Below are 11,540 nucleotides of genomic sequence, written 5' to 3' on the forward strand. Positions count from 1 at the left end.
CATTGGTATCCGTGATGTGGCTGGTTTTCCCTTTGTAGTCCCTGGACCCTGCCACATGTCTCGTGTCTGACATGCTGACCACACCGCTTGTGTAGCGTGCACGAGCTTTGCAAAATAAATGTACACATACATGTTATCCAATCATTTCTCCAACACTGCTTGCAAGTGTCTGCGTAGCCAGGCTCTAAAATAGAACTTTGTTCTATTTGTGGCCCTTGACCACTGGATACGTCCCTTCCGTCCTCAAGAGAGCGAGAGTTGCACCCCTTCTCAAAAAACCTACACTCGATCCCTCCGATGTCAACAACTACAGACCAGTATCCCTTCTTTCTTTTCTCTCCAAAACTCTTGAGCGTGCCGTCCTTGGCCAGCTCTCTTGCTATCTCTCTCAGGACCTTCTTGATCCAAATCAGTCGGGTTTCAAGACTGGTCATTCAACTGAGACTGCTCTTCTCTGTGTCACGGAGGCTCTCCGCACTGCTAAAGCTAACTCTCGCTCCTCTGCTCTCATCCTTTTAGACCTATCTGCTGCCTTTGATACTGTGAACCACCAGATCCTCCTCTCCACCCTCTCCGAGTTGGGCATCTCCGGCGCGGCCCACGCTTGGATTGCGTCCTACCTGACAGGTCGCTCCTACCAGGTGGCGTGGCGAGAATCTGTCTCCGCACCACGTGCTCTCACCACTTGTGTCCCCCAGGGCTCTGTTCTAGGCCCTCTCCTATTCTCGCTATACACCAAGTCACTTGGCTCTGTCATATCCTCACATGGTCTCTCCTATCATTGCTATGCAGACGACACACAATTAATCTTCTCCTTTCCCCCTTCTGATAACCAGGTGGCGAATCGCATCTCTGCATGTCTGGCAGACATATCAGTGTGGATGACGGATCACCACCTCATGCTGAACCTCGGCAAGACGGAGCTGCTTTTCCTCCCGGGGAAGGACTGCCCGTTCCATGATCTTGCCATCACGGTTGACAACTCCATTGTGTCCTCCTCCCAGAGTGCTAAGAACCTTGGCGTGACCCTGGACAACACCCTGTCGTTCTCCAATAACATCAAGGCGGTGACCCGATCCTGTAGGTTCATGCTCTACAACATTCGCAGAGTACGACCCTGCCTCACACAGGAAGAGGCGCAGGTCCTAATCCAGGCACTTGTCATCTCCCGTCTGGATTACTGCAACTCGCTGTTGGCTGGGCTCCCTGCCTGTGCCATTAAACCCCTACAACTCATCCAGAATGCCGCAGCCCGTCTGGTGTTCAACCTTCCCACGTCACCCCGCTCCTCCGCTCTCTCCACTGGCTTCCAGTTGAAGCTCGCATCCGCTACAAGACCATGGTGCTTGCCTACGGAGCCGTGAGGGGAACGGCACCACCGTACCTTCAGGCTCTGATCAGTCCCTACACCCAAACGAGGGCACTGCGCTCATCCACCTCTGGCCTGCTGGCCCCCCAACCTCTGAGGAAGCACAGTTCCCGCTCAGCCCAGTCAAAAATGTTCGCTGCTCTGGCACCCCTATGGTGGAACGAGCTCCCTCACGACGCCAGGACAGCGGAGTCAATCACCACCTTCCGGAGACACCTGAAACCCCACCTCTTTAAGGAATACCTAGGATAGGATAAAGTAATCCTTCTAACCCCCCCCCCCCCCCCCCACACACAAAAAAAAAGATATAGATGTACTATTGTAAAGTGGTTGTTCCACTGGATATCATAAGGTGAATGCACCAATTTGTAAGTCGCTCTGGATAAGAGCGTCTGCTAAATGACTTAAATGTAAATGTAAATGTAGTGCACCTTAAAACTGGCTGCCAACCGCCATATAAAGTCAAAAAAATAAGAAGCCCGAAGGAGGAGAGATTACCAGAAATTAACTGTGGGATTAATTGTAGAGGACCTTGTGCATTTCAGGTAAAATAACAACCCGATGTTAATATCCCAGGACAAATTAGTTAACAACAGCAAGCAGCTAGCTAAATTGCCATACATATCTTTTTGAGCTGTCCCCAAATTTATATAGTTGGTTCAGAGTTCGTTTTGACATTTCAACCTGTGTCCTGGTCGCATCTGGTGTTGGTGGACAAAATCAAGAAGCGCGATGGCGGACGCACGTGCGCGAGCGGTCTGGTCAGCGGTTGAATTGGACTCCACTTTGTCTCTAATGATCATGAATATTTATAAATACGCCTCTTTCACTAAATAACTGTGATGATTGGACTATACCAAAGAACATTTTCCATCAATCTAGTAAGGGGGTGTGGCCATTGAGTCGTGTAACGTTGCCTGCGTAGAAAGAGGTATTTCAGTTCATATTAGAAGAGCCCGCTGTTAGTAATCAAATTGAACAGGATGGACGAGGAACAAATGGGGCCACAGACCTTTCTCTACGGTGAGATGTTTTTTTTTTTAAGTAACATAATGTGGTGTTTTCAGTATAGTTTCAATTCCATGTTAACTAGGTAGCAAGAAAAAGTGCTGTTCATCAGACACCAACATCGCACGAGGTAGCTACACAGCCAGCACAATGGCTAGCTACAGTAACTAACGTTAGTTAGCTGAAATTAATTGGGGGATGTGAGTTTCGTCAATGTATGGTTCAATAACTTTACGATATCTGAATACAATGTCATTAGTTACAATGCTTGGAAATGGAAATAATGTACCCAGTTGTCAGCTTGGTAGTTAGCCACGAGACATGAACGGTATTATAGTAGTTAGCTTGCAAACCATCTTGAGACCTTTTTAAGTAGTTAACTAAATTGGGCAAAATGTGGGTAATGCTTGGTTCCCTAGTTGATTTAATTTGTTGTGGTAGTTGGGCCAGACTGATAAGTTTACATTGCTCGACAAAGTTGACATTACAGGCGAGGTTCCATAAACTACCAGGCTAACTAGTTGGCCCTCCATGCGTCTGAACACGTGGTTTAAAAATGGCGCACAAGGCCGTCTAGAAATGTGCTCATGCAGTGCAGCAAGATGTTAACTTTGCCTAAGTTGCTAGTTTTGGCTAAAGCTGTTTTAACTAGTTACCTGTTAAAGACTTGGCATTAACTGCCGGATTGAAATGGTAATTTCACAATTAAAATAATACGTGAATTCCAAATGGTACATGTGATGTTTTTGTAAGTAGTTTGACTCGCATAATATGTTCATAGCAGCATGTCTAAGAGCTAGTTGCATTGAACACGTTCCCTTTGTCAGGGCTCACAATTCTTCCATATTTTGGCCCCACCTCAGTCAGAATTAACTGGGAGATGTCCAGTAATGGGCCACCTTATCCACAAGTTACCGGTTTGGGTGCATGCTTTTCCTCCAGCCAAAGCAGAAACGCAAGTGATTCAACATAGCATAGTCTTCAATTGAGTCGTTATTAGTTGCATCAGCCGTTTTACTGGCTGGAGAAACGCCTGAAGACCCACCATTTTATTACAGGATAATAAATTGCCCAGACCAACATTGTACCCCTTTCCCTTAGTTGATAACAATGTAGTACTTCTTCATGTAATTTACAGTTTTTTTGTTTCAATAGGGTGCGAGTTGAAATCTGGGAAGGATGTTGTCTTCAACCCAGAAGAGGATGACTTTGAGCACCAGCTAGACTTAAGGATGGTGAGGGTTACTGGTGCTTATTTTATATAATATGAACTAATGGCAATATTTGTCTGTTTAACCATTTGTTATTGGTATGATAAACTATTTCTGAACTTGGTGTCTCCTGTTGATTGGTCTTAGGTGTGTGTGGACCCCAGCACCAAGGATGAGCTGCATGTTGTGGAGGTGGAAGGACAGGACGCAGAGGGTGAGAAGGTGAAGGCTGTGCTAGCTGCACTCAAACCCTCCACCTTGCCAAGTGTGAGTAGTCAGTCTTCAATACTTATATTCTATCCCTAAGTGGGAGATGGTGGTTGTATGGCCTGTGTAGAGTTAATGCTTATTGAGCAGTTAATTGTGTGTTGCAGGTGTGTCTTAGTGGGTTCGCAATCACATCCCCAGCTGTTTTCCGTCTCAAGGCTGGTTCTGGTCCAATCCACATCAGTGGTCAGCACCTTGTCAGTGAGTATGGCTTATCTCAGGACTGTGTTACTCCCATGGTATCTTTGGTGCTGCCCTGGCCTCTGTAGTCAGATGATACTTTTGGGGTGATTTACTGATGTGTTTTCAACACTGCATACTCAAAGTTAACTCGTTGTTTTTCCACCAGTGATGGGAGGAGACCAAACTTTCGACGAGGACGACGATGATGAAGAGGAAGGGGTACAAACGTCCAAGAAAAGGGCTGCATCAGTACCAGCACTTAAATCTCAGGTTGGTCCCGGATACTGGCCTTTGAGCCAACACTCCAACTGGGGAATAACTTGAGTTACAAAATGTGTACATCTGGTGCCCTAATATTGCATGGCCTCCCTAGTCAAAGATGATCTTTGTTGAGCTGATTTACTGATGCATTTTCAACACTGCTTACCAAAAGACTGAGACTGAAGAGGGTCATTCCCATTTCTGAATGTTATCCACTCTTTACTCTTGCTTCACACATCCTCACATGACACTTACCATGTCCTTCCCTTTCTCCTCTTCACAGAAGAAGATGAAGATGGATGACGATGAGGAGTAAGTGTAGTGTTTGACTGACTAACCAATGTTCCATGGTGAGGTTTAATCTAAAGTTGATTTGTAACACATCTCTTTAGGGATGATGATGATGATGATGAGGAGGAGAGTGAGGCTGAAGAAAGTCCCGTTAAGGTGAGTGCGTTTATTTGCGCACCTGTAAAATGGAGTTTAGTTAAGCCTATTTTCATTCTACCTTTGAAAATGACACAAGAAACCTCTGTTTTACTCGGGGTTAAGAAGACTCCATCCAAACCTCAGACTCCTGCCCAGAATGGAAAGGGCTCAAAAGCCAACACACCAGCTAGCAAACAGGTAGTCCTCTTTACATCTTCTGCCCTACCATCACATGGTTTCTAGTCGAAGATGATATTTGTTGCGCTGATTTACTGATGCATTTTCAACACTGCTTACCAAAAGACTGAGACTGAAGATGACCACTCCCGTATCTGAGTATTATTGTAGTGATGCATGTTAGTCATGTTACATGTCTTGTCTAACAATTTCTTGCTTTTCAGTCAAAGATGCCTGATGGCAAGGGTGACAAAAATGGCCAGACCCCCAAAGCAACACCTCAGACCCCCAAACCAGTCCTCACCATCCCTGAGCTGAAGGCCAAGATGAAGGCGACTGTGGAGAAGGTGGGTGTATGTGTTTATGTATATATTATCTGGAAATACACTTGCCAAAAACAGCGATTGGATGAACTGATCTAGCTGATGTACGTTAAAGAACTGTTAACCAAAAGACTGTCCGAACACAAGACTAAAGGGACATATCTGAATACCTATAGTAATGTCATATGTTATTTCAGGGAGTGAACCTGCCTAAACTCCAGCCCAAGTTCGAGAGCTTTGTGAAGAACAGCTTCAGAGTCACAGACACCAAGGTATGGTAATGCTCCTCAGAAATGTGAAATTTGACATGTCTGTCTGGACCACAATGTGGTTCAATTGGATGTTTATGAAATGACAACCAAAGTGCTGTCAGGGAAAACATCCCTGAAGAGCAGTGAAGACAATTTTGGTTTTGATCAGCAGTGAGAAACACCAGCACCTCTAAGAAGTTGAGCTCTCGCGATGACCATTATGATTTATGCTTTGGTAAATGTTTTCCCTGTCTTTTTTCAGGCAATAGCTGAACTGTGGAAGTGGAGACAGACTGTGGAAGACAAAAAATAAATGTTTTTGTTAAGCCTTTTTTTTATTTGTTATTTTGCAACAACAAAAAAAACACCAACTTTGACCTGCTCTGGCCTCTCCTGGCCCTTCCCATGTCTGAATTAAACTGCCGCAGCCCGTCCAGTCCCCGGTGCACTGCTGTGGCACACCGACTAGTATGGAACTAATAAGACTGAACCCCTATCACCCCTGACCCTACCAGCACCATGACCCCCCCTCAGAGGGTGGGAGTGGTTATACTATTCCTGCTTTCATGTGGACGGACCTGGGAAAACCCACTTGGAACATAACATTTTGTAAATGTGTAAAATACATCCTTGCTACTGTGTTGAATGTAGCATTTTAAAGTCTGGTCAGTTGGTTTTGAAGGACTGTCCCTCTGGCAGTTTGGAAGGTATCTGTTCATGCATGTTCTTTTTGGGGGTATGTTTGTAAATGGGTCAAGTGACTTGATGGCTGTTCATGTCATCCATAAGCTGTTGGGTGTGTGGATGCTCCTGTCCTTCCCTTCCAGAGGGTAGGTTCCTCAGGGTCTGAGATGTTAACATTGAACAGTTAAATTAAGACAATGACTGGTCCAATCATGTTTTAAGTCATGCTCACGGTTTTATTATATTTTGCCGTAAGGGTAGAGTGAAGCAGCTAATGCACCGGTGTCATAAATGTCATCTGAAAGTTAATAAATAATTATATTGTATCATACCTGCTTTGTGACCTTGTAACTTCTGTTCTGTTGAATTGCTATACAATGTAAAAAATTAACAGCTCTAGCCACAGGAATATTGTGATCTGCAATAAAAATATTGGGAACACTTTTGCCTATTATTGATGACTACATGGTACAATATCATTGTGACCCATTTATCCACAGGGCTGTTAATGAGCGTAAGGATGAATGTGGATGGTGTTCCAGTTTAATACCATAATACAGACATGATGTCTGAATTACAAGACAGTATGGTTGATAAACTTGGCCTACTCTGATCATACTCATTCTAATGTGAAAAGGGGCATTAATGTCTGACCAGAAACTACAAGACAGTTGCTTTGTCTTCATTGGGAAAGCCTGCCGATAGCAACCACAGATAACTACACAATTTGTGAATTAGGCTTTTTATTAGTCCTGTATGAGCAGAGAAACTCCTCAGCACCCCCACCCCAAAACATGGTCTGCACTGTCACTACTGGTGTCCACTGGGGGGGGTTGTATTAGGTCTCATTTGGTTGCCTGCATACACAATCACTTGTCACATCCTCAAAAGGTCTCATCACTGTTATGCAGATGGTTTCCAACTTTGTCTCACCTCAGGCTAAATGTCAATCTGTCTGGCAGACATCGCTGAGACTACACAGTGCTGCTATTCCTTGAAGGCCTGCCACCTCCAGGACCTCTCCATCACCGATGACAACTCCATTGTGTCCACTTCCATGACTGAGGGATGACACCCTTTACTGGACAAAGTCAGTAAGTTCGTAGGTTTGGGATGTCAGTGTCTCATTCCCCTACGTGTCAGTATTGGCTCTGGCCAGCAAAGGGGCTAGTGTACAAATCATCCCTTTGCCCGGCAGCCTTGGTTGTGTTGCATCCATGAGGGGTGATCTCTTCCCCCCCCCCCCAGATCTGGAGACTTCCTGTATCAATTAACCTGAGCAGTTACTCTTTATTGTCTGCTCTCCCTAACGGCATCAAACTGTCAGGAAGAGGGTTAGTACTGTTGCACCATCATGTCTGCTCAGCTCTACTGTGTGTGGCTATGAATAGTCCTGCCATACAAATGGCTATTGGTGATTCTGTAGCTTTATATGGTGATCCTGAGATATACAGTACCAGTCAAAAGTTTGCACACACCTACTCATTCAAGGGTTTTTATTTTTACTAGTTTCTACATCGTAGAATAATAGTGAAGACATCAAAACTATGAAATAACACATATGGAGTCATGTAGTAGCCAAAAAAATATTAAACCAAAATTTGTTTTACACACTGCTCAAAAAAATAAAGGGAACACTTAAACAACACAATGTAACTCCAAGTCAATCACACTTCTGTGAAATCAAACTGTCCACTTAGGAAGCAACACTGATTGACAATAAATGTCACATGCTGTTGTGCAAATGGAAGAGACAACAGGTGGAAATTATAGGCAATTAGCAAGACACCCCCAATAAAGGAGTGGTTCTGCAGGTGGGGACCACAGACCACTTCTCAGTTCCTATGCTTCCTGTCTGATGTTTTGGTCACTTTTGAATGCTGGCGGTGCTTTCACTCTAGTAGTAGCATGAGACGGAGTCTACAACCCACACAAGTGGCTCAGGTAGTGCAACTCATCCAGGATGGCACATCAATGCGAGCTGTGGCAAGAAGGTTTGCTGTGTCTGTCAGCGTAGTGTCCAGAGCCTGGAGGCGCTACCAGAAGACAGGCCAGTACATCAGGAGACGTGGAGGAGGACGTAGGAGGGCAACAACCCAGCAGCAGGACCGCTACCACCGCCTTTGTGCAAGGAGGAGCAGGAGAAGCACTGCCAGAGCCCTGCAAAATGACCTCCAGCAGGCCACAAATGTGCATGTGTCTGCTCAAACGGTCAGAAACAGACTCCATGAGGGTGGTATGAGGGCCCGACGTCTACAGGTGGGGGTTGTGCTTACAGCCCAACACCGTGCAGGACATTTGGCATTTGCCAGAGAACACCAAGATTGGCAAATTCGCCACTGGCGCCCTGTGCTCTTCACAGATGAAAGTAGGTTCACACTGAGCACGTGACAGACGTGACAGAGTCTGGAGACGCCGTGGAGAACGTTCTGCTGCCTGCAACATCCTCCAGTATGACCGGTTTGGCGGTGGGTCAGTCATGGTGTGGGGTGGCATTTCTTTGGGGGGCCGCACAGCCCTCCATGTGCTCGCCAGAGGTAGCCTGACTGCCATTAGGTACCGAGATGAGATCCTCAGACCCCTTGTGAGACCATATGCTGGTGCGGTTGGCCCTGGGTTCCTCCTAATGCAAGACAATGCTAGACCTCATGTGGCTGGAGTGTGTCAGCAGTTCCTGCAAGAGGAAGGCATTGATGCTATGGACTGGCCCGCCCGTTCCCCAGACCTGAATCCAATTGAGCACATCTGGGACATCATGTCTCGCTCCATCCACAGTGCACCACAGACTGTCCAGGAGTTGGCGGATGCTTTAGTCCAGGTCTGGGAGGAGATCCCTCAGGAGACCATCCGTCACCTCATCAGGAGCATGCCCAGGCATTGTAGGGAGGTCATACAGGCACGTGGAGGCCACACACACTACTGAGCCTCATTTTGACTTGTTTTAAGGACATTACATCAAAGTTGGATCAGCCTGTAGTGTGGTTTTCCACTTTAATTTTGAGTGTGACTCCAAATCCAGACCTCCATGGGTTGATAAATTGGATTTCCATTGATTCTTTTTGTGTGATTTTGTTGTCAGCACATTCAACTAAGTAAAGAAAAAAGTTTTTAATAAGATTATTTCTTTCATTCAGATCTAGGATGTGTTGTTTAAGTGTTCCCTTTATTTTTTTGAGCAGTATATTTTAGATTCTTCAAAGTAGCCACCCTTTGCCTTGACAGCTTTGCACACTTGGCATTCTCTTAACCGGCTTCACCTGGAATGCTTTTCCAACAGTCTTGAAGGAGTTCCCACATGCAAATAGTCTGGGAAGCCATTTGACTAGATGTTCAGGAGTCTTATGGCTTGGGGGTAGAAGCTGTTTAGAAGCCTCTTGGACCTAGACTTGGCGCTCCGGTACCGCTTGCCGTGTGGTAGCAGAGAGAACAGTCTATAACTAGGGTGGCTGGAGTCTTAGACAATTTTTAGGGCCTTCCTCTGACACCGCCTGGTATGGAGGTCCTTGATGGCAGGAAGCTTGGCCCCATTTTAAAATCTGACATAGCGATTGCATAAAGGAGTTCTGTATCTATAATTCTTTAAAAATTGTTATGTATTTTGCCAATGTTTATGATGAGTAATTTAGTAAATTCACCGGAAGTTTTCGGTGGGGATACATTTTCTGAACATCACACGCCAATGTAAAAAGCAGTTTTTTGATATAAATATGAACTTGATTGAACAAAACATGCATGTATTGTATAACATAATGTATAACATAATGTCCTAGGAGTGTCATCTGATGATGATCATCAAAGGTTAGTGCTTCATTTAGCTGTGTTTTGGGTTTCTGTGACATATATGCTTGCTTGGAAAATGGCTGTGTGATTATTTGTGACTATGTACTCTCCTAACATAATCTAATGTTTTGCTTTCGCTGTAAAGCCTTTTTGAAATCGGACAATGTGGTTAGATTAACGAGAGTCTTATCTTTCAAATGGTGTAAAATAGTGATATGTTTGAAAAATTGAAATTATTGCGCCACGCGGTTCCACTGGCTGTTGAATAGACAGGTTAAGAACAAATTATTATTTACAATGACAGCCTACCCCGGCAACGCTGGGCCAATTGTGCACCACCCTATGGGACTCCCAATCATGGCAGGATGTGATGCTGCCTGGATTTGAACCAGGTACTGTAGTGACCCCTCTTGCACGGAGATGCAGTGCTTTAGACCACTGTGCCAATTGGGACCCCAAAGAGAATGGTTGAGAGAATGTCAAAGCTGTCAGAGTGTGCAAAGCTGTTATCAAGGCAAAGGCTGTCTACTATAAAATATATTTTGATTTGTTTAACACTTTTTTGGTAACTACATGATTCCATATGTGTTATTTCATAGTTTTGATGTCTTCACTATTTTTCTTCAATGTAGAAAATAATAAAAATAAAGAAAAACCCTGGATTGAATAGGTGTGCCCAAACATTTGACTGGTACTGTATGTTATAATTTTGTTTGGATCACATTCATAATGGACACAACACTCAGACCTATCCATCTCCCCCAGGTCAGCTGAATGTGAGTCAGCAGCACTCAGGGAGAGGGGCTTTGATGGGGAGAGTCTTTTTATGGTCTCTGTGGATCTCCTCACAAGTGCCTTAGATCTGTCGAATAGGCAAAATCTGCCCTGGTCAATGTGTTGTGTCCAAGAGAGCATTAGTGATATGGATCTTTATGGTGGAGTTCAGTTTGCATTGTAGTTGTGTGTAATGACCATGTTGTGCAGATATTACATTGTATATGTAAACAACACAGTAGCTATGGAGACCAATAGAACGACACAGGAAAATAAAGAGAGTGATTCAAAGCAAAAACAAGATAATACTTTTTAGTCATTAGGTTTTGGTTAGTTATTTACATATTTATCAAATACAAAGTATAATACATAGGGAGGCCTCTTGTTATCATCCATCTATTGCACTACCTCAAACATTCTCAGATGTCTCATAGGACTCAGGTCTAGTATGCCACTCTCATGTCCGTCCCAGTGAATGGGTCCAGCCTGACACGAATAAAACAGCTTCCTCTTACTGGATTGCTTCTTGCCCCACTGGCAAATGTTATTCTTCTAAAATAGCCCTTGAGCTGTGTATTAACCCTTCAATTAAATATATTTAATTGAAGGGTTAATATATTGAAGGTTAATATATATTTAATATATATTTATGTATTGCTAGTATTCCGGGTGGATCCTGTTTAAGAAGGTAGGGGTTATCTAGTTTTGGATGTCCAGACAAAACTAAACACTACCCCAATAGAACAGTAAGCAGTCGATCCTACAAAATCTCACTTGTAGATATCTGGTTTTATAGTTTCCCTTCTTATTTAAATGTAACCAC

The 11,540-nt window shown here is 44.3% G+C and overlaps 1 protein-coding gene across 4 annotated transcripts; it reads left to right on the forward strand.

The window, feature by feature from the left end:
• Nucleotides 1-2,234: 2,234 nt before the first annotated feature.
• npm (Nucleophosmin) lies at nt 2,235-6,617 on the forward strand. Of its 4 annotated transcripts, none has more exons than XM_082957518.1 (11): nt 2,235-2,392; nt 3,533-3,612; nt 3,736-3,855; nt 3,963-4,056; nt 4,205-4,308; nt 4,583-4,612; nt 4,702-4,746; nt 4,852-4,926; nt 5,130-5,252; nt 5,426-5,500; nt 5,742-6,604. In XM_082957518.1, exons 1-11 carry the CDS (start codon nt 2,353-2,355, stop codon nt 5,790-5,792), a joined length of 837 nt encoding a protein of 278 aa, XP_082813644.1. In that variant the 5' UTR covers nt 2,235-2,352; the 3' UTR covers nt 5,793-6,604. The 4 variants fall into 4 exon arrangements, with proteins under 4 accessions (XP_082813644.1, XP_082813645.1, XP_013983940.1 ...); XM_082957519.1 differs by having other exon boundaries at nt 4,855-4,926; XM_014128465.3 differs by having other exon boundaries at nt 4,583-4,611; nt 4,692-4,746; nt 4,855-4,926.
• Nucleotides 6,618-11,540: the final 4,923 nt, after the last annotated feature.

The sequence above is a fragment of the Salmo salar genome, chromosome 11, assembly GCF_965601325.2.
Source record: "Salmo salar chromosome 11, fSalSal1, whole genome shotgun sequence".
Lineage (NCBI taxonomy): Eukaryota > Metazoa > Chordata > Actinopteri > Salmoniformes > Salmonidae > Salmo > Salmo salar.